This window comes from Puma concolor, chromosome A1 (genome assembly GCF_028749965.1).
Source record: "Puma concolor isolate L17-30 chromosome A1, mPumCon1.1.hap2, whole genome shotgun sequence".
In the NCBI taxonomy this organism is placed as follows: domain Eukaryota; kingdom Metazoa; phylum Chordata; class Mammalia; order Carnivora; family Felidae; genus Puma; species Puma concolor.
Window position 1 is genome coordinate 143198699 of NC_141667.1, and position 18555 is coordinate 143217253.

General features: G+C 47.4%; 1 protein-coding gene across 2 annotated transcripts in view; it reads right to left on the minus strand.

Moving 5' to 3' along the window:
* Positions 1-18555, minus strand: part of TNFAIP8 (TNF alpha induced protein 8) — a 133381-nt gene that overhangs the window by 60033 nt on the left and 54793 nt on the right. Inside the window, exon 1 of one of the 2 annotated variants that reach the window (XM_086705708.1) lies at positions 3369-3779. The exons of the other annotated variant lie outside the window; for it this stretch is intronic. Within the exon in view, the coding sequence (XP_086561834.1) occupies positions 3369-3381 (13 nt within the window). The 5' untranslated portion in view covers positions 3382-3779. Of the gene's footprint in view, positions 1-3368; positions 3780-18555 lie in introns of those variants that run through there. 2 annotated transcript variants of the gene reach the window in all.

The window sequence follows — 18555 nt, forward strand, 5'->3', positions numbered from 1 at the left end:
GAATATTGGGCCAAACTGTCCAGGTCCAGCTGCATTTGATGACAACCAGTGGTTACCTATCCTACCGGCAGATCCTATTTTCAAATTCATTTAAAATAACTTTTACTATTCAATCTTACTAACTCTCATGGCGAGAACTGTGATCCAACACCGTAAGACTATAGACATCTTACATTAACTTATATACAGATAACTGCATAACGAACAAAGGAAGCCTTCCTGAGATTGTAGGTTTCGGGGTTGAACTGCTAGGAAGACCCCAGGGATTTCTCTCCATTATGAAACTGAGGAAGGCATATTTGGTGGAAGGGTCCTCTGAGATAAGAGGTCTGCTCCTTTCTGTGTTTACCGTGGACGCGCTGAGGGAGGGACCAGGAGGTGCTAACAGAGCTGCCCGGGAAAGCCCATAGCACCTGGCTTCTTCAGGACCACTACACTCGGAAGCCTCAGCCTGCATGTGGTCGCAAGTCCCCACAGGGGCAGGCAGGGTGGCAGGAAGAAGGCTGGGTTAAGAGGCACGTTCATCCCAGCCCCGTCTGGCTCCATGAGGCTGGATAGCCACGGAACCTGACCTAACTTCTGTGTCCTAAGTTTCATTTGTCAAACGAGAAGATTAGGCTAGATGGAATGGCTTCTCACCTCACGTCCAGGGAAAGTCCAGTGCGTTATAACTGCCCCCATGGCCCGACTTTATCTGCCCCTCCCCATGTCTCCAGCACATCCGATCAATCCCCTTGCTGTGTTTCAGGAGCACACCAGGACCATTCCCACCTCAGGGCCTTTGTATCTGCTTGCCCCCTGCTTGGAAAGCTCTTCCCAGGATAGCCAGAGGTCTAGCTTCCTGATACCTTCAGCAGAGACTACTACCACATTCTCGGCGAGGACACACATTTGCAAATCCTCTCTCTACCCCTGCCACCCCACAAAAATGCACAACCATCCTTACCCCCTATTGTAGATTTAAATTTTTTTTTTTTTTCAACGTTTATTTTTTGGGACAGAGAGAGACAGAGCATGAATGGGGGAGGGGCAGAGAGAGAGGGAGACACAGAATCGGAAACAGGCTCCAGGCTCCGAGCCATCAGCCCAGAGCCCGACGCGGGGCTCGAACTCACGGACCGTGAGATCGTGACCTGGCTGAAGTCGGACGCTTAACCGACTGCGCCACCCAGGCGCCCCAACCTATTGTAGATTTTAAAAAATGCTTCCCATCTTAGCACTTAACAGTATCCCACCTACTATACATTTTACTCATTTATTTGTCATCTGTCTTTCCCACCAGAGTGTCAGCATTCCAAGGGAAGGGATTTCTTTATTTCCTTATTTTCTATCTTTCTTTCTCTCTCTCTCTCTTTCTTTCTTTCTTTCTTTCTTTCTTTCTTTCTTTCTTCCTTTCTTTTTTTAAGAGCAGGGGTTTCTATCTGCACCCTTCACTGGTGTATTCCCAGTACCTGGAAGAGAGCCTGATACATTACAGAGATTCAGGAAGTTTTGCTGAATGGATGCAGGCACACATGCGTGGAAGGGAGGAGGGGGGTGTATGGCCCTCTACAGTGTCCTCCAGTCCCGAGGTCTGTGGTGCCTCTGGTGAGGGAGCTCTCCTCTGCCACCGCTGTACTGGGATGGACTCTATGACCACATGAAATAAGCCAACGCAGGGCCAGATGTGGTATGCTTTCATTGTGCTGTACAACTTCTCACATGCTGCTTCCTTCCAGGTACCCCCTGCACCCTCAGTGACACCAGGACCTCCAGACAGTCTGTGAGAAATTCTTTATATTGGGATTCAGCTCCATTTTCTAGAGTCAAAACTAGTATCATGGGGGGGGGGGCGGTGCTCATGGTTACACCCATCTCCTTTCTCTAATTCTTTATGTAAAATTCCTTAGCTTCCCTATTGCTAAGATACTGCAGGATGAATTCAACCTGAAGGTACAAGAGGTGGTGGTGCATTTTCACCGGCTCCACTAGATGGCGACATGGCCAGCCTTGTGCGGGCATCCAAGTGTGAAAACCAGCAACACACACAACTCCAGCTCCCCACAAGCCTCTCCAGTCCTCCTCCACAAGTACCCCTTGCCTTCTCTTCCCTACTAGCCTGGTTATTTTCAACCCGCTCGCATATGGTTCACGCTCACTCACGGAATACATCTGGCTTAATCACTCCAGCGCTAGAAGCTTCACGTACGCTTCTTCCTTCTGCCAAAAAATGCGTTCCTTACCTCCCTTTGGAACTCCCCGCAAAACTCACTTTGTCCGCGAAACCTTCCTGGCCGAACCTGGTGCTGATCTTAACTGCATCTACGCCATGAGATACTGTCACAGGCACGTAAACCATTTTTACATATTTGATAGAATGCTCCTGTGCCCATGTGCATATATAGAGAAGGGAGACAGTGAATCACACGCACAGCTCTGGGCATCTGGTAGGCAAATGCACATTTAACATAAATGACGTGCAGGTGACCACTTCCGTACAAAAGAAGTCCTGTCTCTGAGAAATTGCACCGGCTGCCAAGGTTCCATTAATGGGCCAAGAATCTAGATATACTAATGCCCGCCTACGTCTTCCAATTTCTGATTCCTTCTCTGTATTCAGTGTAAGCTCCAGAAAGCCTTTTGAGCAGAAAAATTTTAGAGAGACTTCACCAAATATCATGCACAGACTTGAACAAATGTGTAAATCTGTATGTAACTTTAAAGGCTATTTAAAATGCTCTATTTCAATGCTCAAAAACTCTTGCATTTTATCTCAAAAATCAATCTCAAAAATCAAATTAAGGCTACGTGTAGCAGCTTTAAATATGGCTGAAAATGAGCCTAAGACATGTTTTAAAAGGCCACGAGCCTATATGTATGCTGGGTAAAATTGTCGATTGGCCGTTAGGGAGAATGGTGACTGCAGAAACAGTCTGACAAACGTACACAACAGGAGAATAGAAATAAACACCCATGTGTTTGCAGATCACTGGCCAATGCACTGGGAACTAGAGACGTCCTGCAGTTAAGCAGATGGATAAGGCACAAGGAGAAACTTGAACTGAAAAAGCTAAGCCACCTTCTCAGAGTCCCATTTCTGAAGCATTTCCATCCTTCATTTGTTTACAGACGAAACCATCTACATGCAAACTTCAGATGCCATTTTTTCCACCTACACTATTTCATACCTCCATCAGCTCAACACCAGGGCCCCACACCCAGTTACAGAAAAAAGAAAAGCAGTGATTTGTTCGACACAACCACTTTACAAAGCCGCGACCAAATGTTATTCCCTTGCAGACAGCAACACCACATTACTTAGTCATCTGAACATTCTGCCAAATTCCAACATATTACACCAAGTTAGTCTGAGGGCACTTTTAACTCACCTAGTTTCAGCATTTCCCGCCCCCGTCCTCGGTCAGAAGGACGGCTTCACGGCGTCTTGGTAGTCACAAAGACCAGAGGAACATACACGGCCACTCTGTTGATAGGGATTCTATGGTAACTGTATTGCCTTCAGGAAGAGTCAGCCTTCCCCCGAGAATAATTCCAAAGAATTTATACCATTCTTTAAAAAAAAAAAAAAAATCCACCATACGTTTACCAAACAAACGCACAGAAGACACTGGTCAACAGCAGTCACTTTAAAAGCTGTCTTGCTTGTTATTCTGGGAGCTGGGTTTCGTCACCTGTAGTGGAATGCATTATGGAGCCTTTAATTGTGAATCCGGAGAGGTCTCCACATCCACAATGGGAAGGGACTGGTTGCTGCCTGCACTGGCTGCCCATAAACTGTGTCTACACAGAAACCCAGGGATTACCTGTGATAGGCGAACAGGAGATAATTTCAAAATCAGGCAGAAACAGGAAGTCTAACGTTTCAACATGCTAGAAAAGAAGAGCCAATACTTAGAAAGAAAAAAAAGGCAGCAGTTAGATGCCTGGGGGGAAAAGAAAAATGACACAAAAGAAAAAAACCAGTTCATTCCTACCTGGCCAGTATAAACATGAATGTCTATTAATAGTAACTGCTGCTTAGACATATTCTTGTTCTAGGTAGAAGTGGAGAACAGAGTTTGGACAATGTTGTGACTTAAAACCATTAGTCTTCTGCTTTTGAAAAAATAGAAGGTCTTTATTTTTGTTTAAGATTTTTTTTTTTTAGTTTATTTATTTATTTTGAGGCAGGGAAGAGGCAGAGACAGAGGGAGGGAATCTCAATCAGGCTCTGCATCGTCTGTGTGGGCGGGACGCAGGGCTCAAGCTCATGGAACCGTGAGATCATGACCTGAGCCAAAATCAAGAGTCAGATGCTTAACCGACTGAGCCACCCAGGTGCCCCCAAAAGAATATAAGGTCATTATAAAGAATGTGTGGGTGACTGTATCCAGGCACACACAAGACACACATGGACATATATAAAGATACATGCATCTACATTATCTAATAGTCTCTTTAGAAGCTTATTGATTTCCCTGTACATTTGATAATCACTACTACCCACAAATTGTTCCCTTATCTATCCCCACGGAGCAAGATTCTACCAGTCCTGCAAGGCCCAATTCCAAGTGCACTGCCTCAATTGAAGACTTTGAGCATCCCAACCAGCATGCGTGATCTCATCCTCTCCCCTTTTATTTTTTTAATGCTTATTTATTTTTGAGAGAGAGAGAGAGAGACAGAGTGCGAGCAGGGAAGGGGCAGAGAGAGGGGGAGACACAGAATCCGAAGCGGGATCCAGGCTCTGAGCTGTCAGCACAGAGCCAGAAGTAGGGCTCAAACTCACAAACCGTGAGATCATGACCTGGGCCGAAGTTGGAGGCTTAACTGACTGAGCCACCCAGGAGCCCCTCAGCCTCTCCCTTTAACCCCCATGGCACCTCAGTTCAACTTCCTTGGTAACACATTCCGGGTACCTATCACAGGTTGTCTGTGAATTACCTTTAGGGGCATACCTGTCTTATTCCCAACTACACAGTAGGTTTCTTTCTTTCTTTCTTTCTTTCTTTCTTTCTTTCTTTCTTTCTTTCTCTTGCTTTCTAAGTTAATTTATTTGGAGAGAGAGAGGAAAGAGAGAGAGAGAGAGAGAGGGTGCACACAAGCACACGCATGATTGTGGGAGGGGCAGAGAGACAGAGAGAATACCAAGCAGGCTCCACACAGTCAGCGTAGACCCCAATGCGGGGCTCCATCTCACAAACCTGTGAGATCATGACCTGAGCCAAGATCAAGAGTTAGTCACTTAACTAACTGAGTCACCCAGGTGCCCATACACGGTAGGTTTCTTGATTTTATTTTTATCCTCCATAGCAATAACACTGTCTTGAGCCTACCAGAAACTCAGCAAAAAGGAAGCCAAGTGGAATGCAATGGACAAATATGCTGGAGTCTGCTAGGCCTGGTTCACAGTCCAGCTATGCCACTTTCTGGGTGTTTCTTGTTTTGTTTTGTTTTGTTTAATGTTTACTTTTGAGAGAGAGAGACAGAGTGAGAATGAGAGAGGGGCAGAGAGAGAGGGAGACAGAGAATCCGAAGCAGGCTCCAGGCTCTGAGCTGTCTGCACAGAGCCCAATGAGGGGCTCGAACCCACGAACTGTGAGATCATGGCATGAGCCAAAGTCAGACATTGAACTGACTGAGCCACCCAGATGCCCTGCCACTTCCTGGTTTTATAGTATTGCAAGTTACTTCACCTCTCTGAGCGATTTTATTCTCATTCAAATAAGAATAACATCATCTACCTCACAGAATCCCTATCAGTACGTAAAGAGAACCACGGGATGTACAGTGAGGGATTAAATAGCAACGAGCATTATTGTTGACCTGAATTATAAACCAAATGCCTACTACTAATTCGGAGAGGAGCCTGAAAGAGATACCAAATCAATGCCAATTTACAAACACATTATCCATTACTTATTTTCTTTATAGCCTACATTATCATGTGACTACCTCATGATGGTTCGAACTTTTACACCTTAGAAACCATCCTTCTTCATTCCTTGTGTTATGTCCCCAAATTCTCACTGGCCCGTTAATGCCATGACCACTTCATCAGAGACTAAGAGTCAGAGAAGATGCCAAGATACTATTCCTCTTGGAAGTCCAAGATTCTAATCACTAGGGGGGCACCCGGTGGCTCAGATGGTTAAGCATCCAACTCTTGGTTTCAGCTCAAGTCATGATCTCATGGTTTAGGAGTTTGAGACCCACGTGAGGCTCTGCGCTGACAGTGCGGAGCCTGCTTGGGATTCTCTGTCTTCCTCCCTCTCTGCCCCTCCCCTGCTCCCACACTCTCTCTCAAAATAAATAAATAAACATTTTTTAAAAAGATTCTAATCCCTACGAACTTGCAGACACTAACGCATTGGCAATTCCAAGCTACACAGTTTTTGTAAAGAGCAGAAATACCACGTCTAAACAGAGGAACTGTTCTCTCATGTTTCCTTAAAATACTACCTTGGTGGTAGCTGCATGGCTACGTGGCTGCCAAGAACCACTCTGTCCACTACTGCTGGAGAGGAGAAGCAGCACCGTGAAGGGGAGGGAAGACTGGAGGAAGAGGCGTACAGAATCACAGTGGCCAACATGGCGGCAGGGCCCTGTCGCACATGCTCCAGGCATAGTCAGGGAGGGCCAATTTCTGCTTTTGGAGAAAGCTCTCCAGCAATGGAGAATAAAATCAACACATCGGGATGGGTTACAAACTAGACAAGGGGGGCATATCCTTAAGACATCCCTCCCTCTTCTCTCCCTTGAGACCAGAATGCCTCGATCTTATAGGCTCGGATCCATTCAAAGTTTGCTGCTTCAAGAAGTCCCAGCATCTGTAGTTAAAATATTCAGCTCACTTCCTTCACTTGGGAAGAAAGAGCCACAGAACTAAAGATGAGGAAGATTCATGGAACAAAACAGCTTTATGTAAAACAATATCAAACCTGCTTGGGATTCTCAGTCTCCCTCTCTCTCTGCCCCTCCCCCACTTGCGCTCTCTCCTCTCTCTCAAAATAAATAAATAAACAAACTTACAGAAAAAAAAAAAGCTTTAAGGGACGCCTGTGTGGCTTCGTTGGTTGAGTATGCGACTGTTGGTTTCAGCTCAGGTCATGATCTCACAGTTCATGGGATCGAGCCCCACATGAACTCTGTGCTGACAGGTGTGGAGACTGGGATTCTGTCTCCCTCTCTCTCTCCAGCCTCCCCCACTTACACTATCTCTCTCTCTCTCTCTCTCTCTCTCTCTCTCTCAAAATAAATAAATAAACTTAAAAAAAAAAAAAGCTGTAAGGGGCGCCGGTGTGGCTTAGTTGGTTATGTATCCGGCTCTTGGTTTCAGCTCAGGTCATGATCTCGGGGTTTTGTGAGTTTGAGCCCCATGTCAAGCTCTGTGCTGACAGTGCAGAACCTACTTGGGATTCTTTCCTTCTCTCTCTCTCTGTCTTCTCCCACTGGTTCTCTCTAAATAAATAAATAAATAAATAAATAAATAAATAAATAAACTTAAAAAAACAACATCTAACTCTTTTCAGTTGCCTTTGTAGCTATGAATACAGCTCTTGTATGCTTTCTTAGGACTTGCAAATTAAGCCACTCAAGGTCGATTCAAGGACCAACAACTGTGGTGGTGTCCCAAAGCTGGAGCATCACTAATTCAGAGAGGAGCCTGAAAGAGATACCAAAAGAGATACCTGCTCTGAGGCAGGGAAGGGAGAGGACACAGCCCTGGAAACTCTGCCTGGGGGCCCAGGGACCGAGGAATCTGTCCAGATCCAGCTTTGCTAGGGAATGCACAGGGACATCTTTTCTGGTGAGCACAGCTCTGCAGCTGAAGCAAACTTCTCAGCACCCCAACGCCTGCAGTCACCCGCTCCTGGCACTGCTGATGACAGAAGCGCTCTGGAGTTTCACCATGATCCTAAATAAGTCATCGTTAGGCAAGCCTGGGTCCATCTATGAGATCTGCAGCCACATGACAGTGGCAGGTAGAAAACCAGATTCTCTTCTTGGGTATGCATGTGCTCTGTGCTATCTAGGCATCTCAGAGCAAGGCACTATCACTGAAATCATTTCACTGTCCCCACACCCAGGGAAAGTGGGTGGCAATCCCAATTTCCAAAGACACTGGCAGAGCTAAAGAGGTTAAGCAGCACAGTCAACAGGACGTCGCAAGCCCTGCCCTCCCAGAACAATCTCCGGAGCACACACCATCTCTGGCCTAGTTTCATCGACTGCTCATGACATACCCCCGCGAACAAGATTGCCTGACAGTCACCCACATCCTTATCAGCAGCACATTCATCACCAGAGCATTCATGAAATTGGTGCCTGCATGAAAAAGATACCTGCATTTGTTTCCTTCATCCGATTTTACAGCCTGAGAGACAGAACTGGAAATGTCTACAGAACACCTTGACCTTCATGCTCTGGCCTTTCCAAGACGCTCCCTAGTCCCTGGGATATGCTACCATGGCTGCCACGAAGAATGATGACCCTGTCCCCGCCTTAGGTCCTCTCCAGACCTCCTCTCCTCTGCCTCCTCCAGCCACCTCAACTCTTTCAGCAGCCTCCCTAAAGCCACGGCCCCAAATAATTTGACTTGCTTCCCTTTGACCCTCCTCTCCTCTTCAAGGAGGAAGCAGTCATGGGCAAAGCAGGGCTGATCGGGAGTTATTCTAGAAGAGTGAGTGCCCCAGCTTGGGAAGGTACTCCAGAAGCATTGCACAGATGCTGTCGCAGAGACGGCGGGCAGTCGGACTCACCCTCTCTCACCAAAGGAGGTTTGCACCGGCAGAGAAGCCCGTGGTTTGTGCCTAGACAAGGCTGCGAAAATCTCGCCGGTGTCCGGCACCCTCTCGATGCCAGCGAGTGTGTGTGATGTCTTCCCTATGTTCACCCGGTCCTCACCAAAACCTCAGGAGGTGGGCACCCTGCTGTCCAGGTCACAGGTGAGGACAGGGAGTTCCCTAAATGTAACATGCCTGCTCAGGGCAGTGCCAGCCTGTGAACCCAGGTATGTCCTGAGCCAAATCTGTTGGCTTTTATCTCTTAATATCGTATCACGGAAAGCATAAATAGGTCAGTGTCTAGAAAATAAAAAGAACACCTGCTAACCCACCTTTCAAAGCCAGGAAAGCGGCAAGTGAAACAGGGTGAGTTGGAGCTGTGGTGGGGGAAGGGGCAGCGCTGGCATCAGAACAGGACTGGGAAGGAGATTTCTCAGATCTGTTATGAGGTCTGCTGCCGTTCACAGCCTCCCCCAGAAAAGAGCTGCACAAAAAATAAGTTGCGGGGTTGGGGGGGGGGGTGCCTGGGTGGCTCAGTCGGTCAAGCATCCGACTTCAACTCAGGTCATGATCTCCTGGTTCATGAGTTCAAGCCCTGCATCGGTCTCTGTGCTGATGGCTCGGAGCCTGGAGCCTGCTTCAGATTCTGTGTCGCCGTCTCTCTCCGCCCATTCCCCACTTGCACTCTGTCTCTCTCTGTCTCAAAAATAAACAAACATGTTTTAAAATTTTTTTTTAAAAAAGTGTGGGAAGGCAGATCTTTCTATCAGATCGTATGTAGTTTCTATGGTTTAAGTATAAATTTTATAAAATGCTACTCAGAGCCCCCACCCCTGCCAAAAAAACAAAAAGAAAAAAACCACCACTTTTATTTCTTAAAATTCACACAACTTCAGGGATGGCAAGACCTCTGATATCATCTAACCTTTCTTCACAAGCAAAGAAAATGAAGCAGCCTGGTGTACCTGAGTGGCTCAGTCGGTTAAGCATCCAGCTTCAGCTCAGGTCATGATCTCAATGTTCGTGTGTTCTAGCCCCATGTCGGGCTCTGTGTTGACAGCTCAGAGCCCGGAGCCTACTTCAGATTGTTTCTCCCTCTCTCTGTGCCCCTCCCCCGCTCATGCTGTCTGTCTCTCCGTGTCTCTCTCTTTCAAAAATAAGTAAACATTAAAAAAAAATGAAGCAGCCTGAGGAAGCTGAAAGCCGTGCCCCAAATCACACTGCTAGGCTGGTTAGCTGTGCAGCTGTGGTGAGAACGGGATCCTAGGACTTCAGAATGAGCATTTATGTCTGTCTTCCTCAGACACAAAGCCCTATTCGCACCAGCACCACCCATGAAAACACTAAGATCAGCATTTACAAGGCAAAAAACACTGAGCGTCTGCTGCAGTAAATATGCTGGCACTTGAATGCAGCTTCCTTTCTGTTGAAATGCATATAAACGGAGTCCTGACACTTTATAGCATTCTTCCATTGCAAACCCGCATGTAAAACTGAGCAGGATCCCTAGTGATAAAATACTAAACTAATGAAACTTTCCATTTGCCAAGGAAAAACCCTCCAATTGCCGAGTCAATTTCTCTATAAATTTCTAGTATTTCTAGTTAATAGGCAACATCTGATATTTCCCGAGCTGAATTCCTCAACGTTCCTCCACTGCCAAACCCAATTATTTTCCCCTCTGTTTTAACCTCTCTGGGTTCCAACACTACCATATTTGTGGTCACTGCTGATTCCGCTCTCAGCTTGATGGTCACTCATTCACCAAGTCCTGCTGCCTTCCCACCACGCTTTGGCTGTTTTCACCTCATTTTCATTGGGATGCTGTTAAACTCCTGCGTTAAAGGGGGCACAAGGCGGTTCCTTCCTTCCTTCCTTCCTTCCTTCCTTCCTTCCTTCCTTCTTTCGAATGTTAATGTATTTATTTTGAGAGAGAGTGAGTAGAAGAGGGGCAGGGAGAGGGAGACAAAGAATCCCAAGCAGGCTCCACGCTGTCAGCACAGAGCCCCATGCAGGACTCGAACTCATGAACCATGAGATCATGATCTGAGCCAAAATCAAGAGTCAGATGCTTAACTGACTGAGCCACCCAGGAGCCTCAAGGTGGTTTCTTGAAAAGGCAACTTTCCAGGGGATGCCAGCACGCAGTTCCACTCGCCCTTCTTCCTTCAGAGAGAGAGCTTGGTCATTATGTAGTTTTTTTCCCTGTGGCTAGTTTCAAACCTAAAACACTGACATTCAAAAACTTTTCAATTTAGAGAATAATCCAAAACTACAGCCACATATTGAGTAAAATTTCCCAGATATTCCCCTTCAGGAGAAACACACATGGGGTTTCCCCGTTTGCAGGGAAAGGGTGCTGTGTCACCCACTTCAGGGTGACATATGTCCCCAGAGTGCCTGTGCACATGCAGCCAACACACAGCCACCTGTCCTCCGTACCATCTTCCTCAGCCTCACAACTGAACACGTTTACCCAACGGCAAGCTGACACCACTCCTTCCACGTGTGACTGGGAGTGGACACGGTCAGCAAACTACCTCTAATCCCCTGGGGAGAGGCTGGAGCCCCATTTCCCCTTTCCATTGCGCTGTCAGATGAGAAGGGGGCCATGGGAGCCCAAGACCCCTATCCTGTGATATATTTCTGGCCCCCCTGCTCTATGTTCTCATCACCCGAGGTTCTTCAGGGCAAAGGAGGGCACATGAGCGCGTTCAATCTACACAGTGCTCACTGGTCCAGCAAAGGGGTGGACCCAGACTAGATTCGTATGCTTCCTCGCTCCATAACAGCTTTCTCTTGTGGGGCTCCATATCTCACCTACCCACTGGTCATTCAGACTCCGCGTCACTGCGGACCCCTCGCTCCCCCTACCCTCCCCCAAATCCTCCTGTTCCGCCCTCCCCAACTGCCCCTCCGGCCTTCCCTGTCACCCCAGGTGTCATCCTCTGGCCTGAACTTCCTTCTCCTTCCACTTAGTCACCCTCCCAGGTTATCTTCCCCAAGTGCGGCTCTGTCACCTTAACACCACCACCTGTGCCAAGAAGTACATTTAAAAGGTGCTTCCACATCGTCACTTACCATGTCGCCCTCTGGGGGGCCACGTGCAGTGCTTCCCTGCTGCTCATGGGTCAGAGTCCACACTGGCATGTCAAGGTTTCAGGTGGCCCTGAATCCTGGCCGCAGAGTACTTCCCATGGTCCTCCCACTGGGCCTCCGCTCACCCCCATGCCCTGGCCCCTTGGGTCCTTTCCACCATCATCAATTACAGAGCCCGAGGCTTAGCTCACGCGGGGCCTCGGAGCCAGTGGTCAGTTCTGACTTCTGTCTCCCTATGCCACTCGGAAGTTTCGTACAGCATTCAGCACATTTTGCTCCAAGGGATAGCCCCTGCTCTGCACATTTCCTTATCCACACTACACTGCACATTTTTGGACGTCAGGGAGACTTCTCCATTCATTCAACAGAATCAACCTGCATTTATCCAGTACCTACTGCATGCGAGGTACGGATTTAGATGCTGGGAACACGGTGGGGAGGAGAATACATGAGGAAGCCTGAGCTACAGAACTGACTTTCAATGGTGGGGGGAAGAGATGGCAGCCAACAAAACACACAAATAATTAAAGGACAAGATGGTGGGGTGTCTGGTGGCTCAGTCGGTTCAGCATACAACTCTAGATTTCTGCTCAGGTAATGATCTCGGGCCTGGTAAACTCTAGCTCCACATCAGGCTCTGTGCTGATAGCATGGAGCCTCTTTGGGATTCTCTCTCTCCCCTCTCTCTCTCTGCCACTACCTTGCTCATGCTTGTTCTCTGTCTCTCAAAATAAATAAGTAAATAAATAAATCTTAAAAAAATAACCATTGTCCATGCCTGGATGGCTGGACAATGGAATTAAAAAAAGAAAAAAGAGGGGCGCCTGGGTGGCTCAGTCGGTTAAGCGGCCGACTTCGGTTCAGGTCATGATCTCGTGGTCCGTGAGTTCGAGCCCCGCGTCGGGCTCTGTGCTGGCAGCTCAGAGCTTGGAGCCTGTTTCAGATTCTGTGTCTCCCTCTCTCTGACCCTCCCCTGTTCATGCTCTGTCTCTCCCTGTCTCAAAAATAAATAAAATGTTAAAAAAAAAAAATTAAAAAAAAAAAAAAAGAAAAGAAAAAAGAAGCAGGGGTGGGGTTGCATCTGGGTGACTCAGTAGGTTAAGCATCTAACTTCGGCTCAGGTCATGATCTCACAGTTCGTGGATTCGAGCCCCACATCGGGCTTTGTGCTGACAGCTGGGAGTCTGCAACCTGCTTCAGATTCTGTGTCTCCTTCTCCCTCTGCCCTTCCCCCACTCACGCGCTCTCTCTGTCTCAAAAATAAAAACCAAAAAAAAAAAAAAAAGGACAGATGGTGAGCAGTGGCAGACTGGAAACAAACGGGGTGTGATAGAGACCACCCTGGCAGAGGTGGCCTCAGAGGACAATGCCAAGAGCCAGAGGAAGAGCAGGCTAGGCAGTGGGACAAGCAGGTACTCCAGCCAAAACAGGACAATGTCAGCACGCTTCGGGGGGGAAAGGGGCAGAAAGGGGGCCGGTGTGGCCACATGGGGGAAGCATGGGGGAGATGGGTGTGGGGAGCAGATGGGAGTCAAGCATGGGCCAGCACAGACAGTGCCATACAGGACATGGTGAGAAGTTTATATTATATGGTGGGAATATAAAGCAGGTCAAATTGTCTGGAAGGCAAAGTGGCAATAAAGATCAAAACCTGAAAACTCCACACGCCCTTTGAGCCACTTCCAAGAATACCTCCAATGAAACAGGGACAAGTGTGGGCAGCTGTAGTACGAGGGAGTTGTGTGGGGTTCTAATAATGCCAGAGCCTGGAAACAGCCCCGCTGTCCAAACGGAGGATCGGCTGAAGTGAATTATGGCACGTCCGTATAATGGCATGTAATAGTCTTTCAAAAGGATCGTGTCAAGTAATTAATAAGATGGGAACTCTTCACAAAGGCTACAAAGCAATATATAAAAGAAATTTTATTAAGTACCATATAATTTTTGTAGAGAAAAACTAGAGGCATACAGGAAAAAGCCTGGAGTGATATTCACAAACTTTTTTTCTGGGTGGTGAAATGAAGGAGTATCTTTTTTTTCTCCCTTCCCCCTCGCTCCCATTTTTCATTTTTTGAGTCAAATTGTAGTTGATAGATATATGACACAAGCATGTGAAACTTTTGCAATAAAGATTTTAAAAAGTTTTTTGTAGGGGCGCCGGGTGGCTCAATCAGTTAAGTGGCTGACTTCGGCTCAGGTCACGATCTCGTGGTTTGTGAATTCGAGCCCCACGTCAGGCTCTGTGCTGATGGCTCAGAGCCTGGAGCCTGCTTCAGATTCTGTGTCTTCCTCTCTCTCTGCCCCTCCCCTGCTTGTGCTCTGTCTGTCTCTCTCCTCTCAAAAATAGATAAACATTAAAAAACTTTAAAAAAAAAAAAAAAAGCTTTTTGTTTTTAAAACCTGTGAGTGATAAGAAGGTAGAGCAGGGTGGATATCCTAGGAGATCACAAAAATAAACAGAGGTTGCTGATCCAAAGACGGGTCAGGGCAATCTTCTGTCTTAGGGAATCTTCAAAGCAAAACAGAAAACAAACCAGAAAAACTCCCTAGAACTTAGGGCAGGAAGTGTGTCATTCTCTTCTGGCTTACCCTCTGACTCAGCACTGACGGTTGGTCCCTCCAATCCTCATCCTGAAGAGGTCACAGATAAGAGTTGTTGGTTTTTTTTTTTTTTTTTTTAAAGTGTATTTGTTTTGAGAGAGAGAGAAAAACATGTGAGTGGGGGAGGGGCAAAGAGATGGGGAGGAAGAGAGAGAATCCCAATCAGGCTCATACCGTCGGCACAGAGCCCAAAGCCAGGCTAGAACGCACGAACCATGAGATCAAGACCTTAGCCAAAATTGGATGTTTAACCACCTGGGCCATCCAGGTGCCCCCAGGTAGGAGTTTGAAGAGGACGAAGTGGGGAAACCTCACCCAGTAAGTAGCTCCCAGCCCCGCAGGCAAAGTCTGAAATACAGACCAGGGTCTTCTAAGGAAAAAACCCTTCCTCATTCTCCTTTAGATTCTTGACAACGGAGACCGAAAGTCCTATGTATATCACTACAAGTTAAACATGATTAAGTTCTTGTCTATTCCTTTTAAATAAGATCAACTTAAGATAAGACCAAGGCACACTGTGTTCTAGCCTCCTTCCCAGACAGGTTTAAAAAATTCAATAAACAGTTCAGACAAGTCACAGCAAGTCGCAGGTATTTGGAGCCTGGCTTACGCACGCTCACGTTGAAAAAGTTCACCACAGAGGCGCATGCCGTGGCCAGTCTGCCTCCCCGCTCGCCACTAGGTCATGAGGGTGGTTTGCTTTCTCTGCCCTGTTTGGCAGCCTCCTAAGCACAGCACTCAATGGCCATTCAAAGAGCACAGATGATTTGCTAGAGGATGCCCACAAACTTCTCTTAGTTCCATGGTTTTTTTTTTTTTAATAACCCCCTGGAAACTACAGAGCTGAGGGGAAACACATACCCAGGACTACTGAACAAAAGAGAAAAAATTTGTTTATGTTTATTTTGAGAGACAGTGCGAAAGAGTGAGCAGGGGAGGGGCAGAGAGAGATTGAGAGAGAGAACCCCAAGCAGGCTCTGTACTGTCAGCACCGGGTCTGATGCGGGGCTTGAACCCATGAACCATGAGATCATGACCTGAGTTGAAGTTGGATGCTTAACCGATTGAGCCACCCAGGTGCCTCAAAACAGAAATTTTTGACTCTGGAAAACTTTCAGTTTTTAAGACAAGGCAAATCAGAACTGGGGGACAAGGACAATTACAATCCAGGGCTATCACCTTCCCACATTTACTCAACAAATATCTATTGAGGTCTTACTGTGCCCCATGGTGGCCCTGAGGATTCATGATACACAAGGGGCCAGAGGAGGTTCTGTGTGTGTGCTGGGGTGATGGGATGGGGGTGTGGAAGGAGGGAAGCAGATACTTCCAAGAAATTCCAACAGGTATAGCACCATTGAGAACAGGTTATTAAGGATCCTTCCTATAAGCTCTGTTTAAAAGTTTAGACTCTGGGGCGCCTGGGTGGCGCAGTCGGTTAAGCGTCCGACTTCAGCCAGGTCACGATCTCGCGGTCCGTGGGTTCGAGCCCCGCGTCGGGCTCTGGGCTGATGGCTCAGAGCCTGGAGCCTGTTTCCGATTCTGTGTCTCCCTCTCTCTCTGCCCCTCCCCCGTTCATGCTCTGTCTCTCTCTGTCCCAAAAATAAAAATAAACGTTGAAAAAAAAAAATTTAAAAGTTTAGACTCTGTCAAAATCCCAATAAGGCATCTTAGTCAGGAGATGATACAATCAGATGGATATTTTATAAAGACCAATGTCAGCTCAGGAGGCCAGACTGCCCTAGGGGTGGGAGGGGGGTGGGGCACACCGTCTGTCCTTGAAGTCATCTAGGTAAGAGGTGATGGTGGTAGCCTAGTCGTGGTTGGTGGCAGGAAACAGTGAGAAGCAGTATACAGATTCTATGGCTGTGTGTGTGTGTGTGTGTGTGTGTGTGTGTGTGTGTGTGTGTGTATATTTTTTTTTTAAGTTAATGAGACAGAGAGTACTGGAGGGACAGAGAGAGAAGGAGAAAGAATCCCTAGCAGGCTCCGCACCATCATCACAGAGCCCAACATGGGGCTCAAACTCACAATCCATGAGATGATGACTTGAGCTGAAATCAAGAATCGGATGCTCAACCAAGTGAGCCACCCAGGCATTCCTACAGCTACTTAACATTGGTAATGTTGATCATATTGGCAATGGATGGGACATAGTGGGGAGATAGGGGAAGATTCCTTGCAGGTTTCGGGATAGTCAGCTGGATAATCTACTGGAGGAAACTGGGAGAGAAGGTCAGTTCACCTCATTTCACACTGAAATTGAGTTGTCTGTGAGACATTTGTGCTGTGGAACATTCTACAGCTGCACATGCAGGTCTAGAACCTAGACAAGAGATTGGACTTGAAATATAAATTTGGAAATCACTGCCATTTAGGGGATCTGAAGGCCCAGGAATGGGTAGGATGGCCGAGGAAGAGAGTAGAGTCAGAATAGCAGAACAGCCAGACCAAGCCCTAACATATCAATATTTAAGGGACAAAGAAGAGGGAGGGGACTTCAAAGGAGATGAAAGGGAACAGAGAGAAGCTAGAAGATAATCAGGAAAGTAGATCATCAAAGAAAAGTCTGTATGTAGAAAACAGGAGCGGTAGGGACTTGACTGAACAGACGAGAAGAGACAGAAGGGTGTCCATCCACCTATCACTAAAATGCTCTATTTCTTCCCATCCTTCTCTATTTTTGGAGTCCTCTGTGAGCAGACAGGGACCCACACAAGAGGGAGCAGAAGAGAGTACATTCTGAGATAAACTTAGCAGTGGATTCTGGCTACAGCCAGCATGGTCCTGCTCACGGGTGAGAAAAGGCGTCAGGAGCCACAGGAGTGACAAGACACGAGGTTCCGAGACCAGGCCTCAAGGAGTGGCACTCTGTTTTTCAGAGTATGTTGGCCATCTATTAGGTACGGGCATGGTTTATGGTGCTGGGATAGGGCAGTGCAAAAAGTTCCACTGAAACAGCTAGAAACACAGCATGTCAAACAGAGATAAATGAGAAGAAAGGACAGAGGGAGGGGAAAGGGGAGCATTCTGGGTGGGCCTTCTCCCGGGGCAACATCTGAGCAGAAGCCTGAGAGGAGAATGGGACACAGCCAAGGAACAAGTGCAGGGGGTAGGGAGCAAGGACCCCCCCCAGGCAGAGGGAGGGGGGGTGCAAACGCTCTGAGATAGACACAAGCTTGGAAAGTGTGAGGAACAGCAAGGAGGCAGTGTGGCCTGACAGGACTGAGGGAGGTGGGAGTGTTGAGAGACGAGGTTGGGGAGTTGGGTGGGGCCATGTCAAGGGAGCCTTGTGGCTCATGGTCAGGAGTGCAGACTTTTTGACTGTGATGGGAACACATAGGAGGGTGGGGAGCAAGGAAATCACACGGGGTTTTTTTTTTTAATGTTTATTTAGAGGCAGAGAATCTTATTGATTGATTGATTGATTGATTGATTGGCAGAGAATCCTAGGCAGGCTCTGTACTGTCAGCACAGAGCCCCACTCAGGGCTCAAAACCATGACCTGTGAGAGCCTGACCTGAGCCGAAATCCAGAGTCAGACACTTGACCAACCGGATCACCCAGGCACCCCAACAGTCTGCTGGGTTTTATAAGGTCATTCTGACTACATGGGGCGAAGTGGCCGAGGCAGGCAGGCAAAAGCACAAGGGGAGTGATCGTAGCAGAAGTAGGTAGAGGTGGGAGATACATATGTGGAAGGAAAATGGACAGGACTTGCTATTGGATTAGCTGGGTAGCCCCGAGGGAAGGAAGGAACTCAAGAGGTCCCTGGGCTTTTAGCCTGAGCACTGTGTATCCAATGTGTTGACTGAGCAGGGCAATCAAAGGGGACGAGGTTGGGATGCAAAAGGGGGCAGGTGAAATCAAGGTGCCCATCCCTAGAGGAAGGGCAAAGCAGACAACAGAATAATCGAATAACCTGGCACTTGGGAGAGATGTATTACACATACTAATTTGGGAGTCATTACCTGGATTTGGTATCGATTCCATGGGACCTGATAACATCACCTGGATTCTTAATGCTGGCCACACATTAGTGCAGTCAGGTCACAAAGCATAGAAACAAAACATTTTATCAACTGATGTT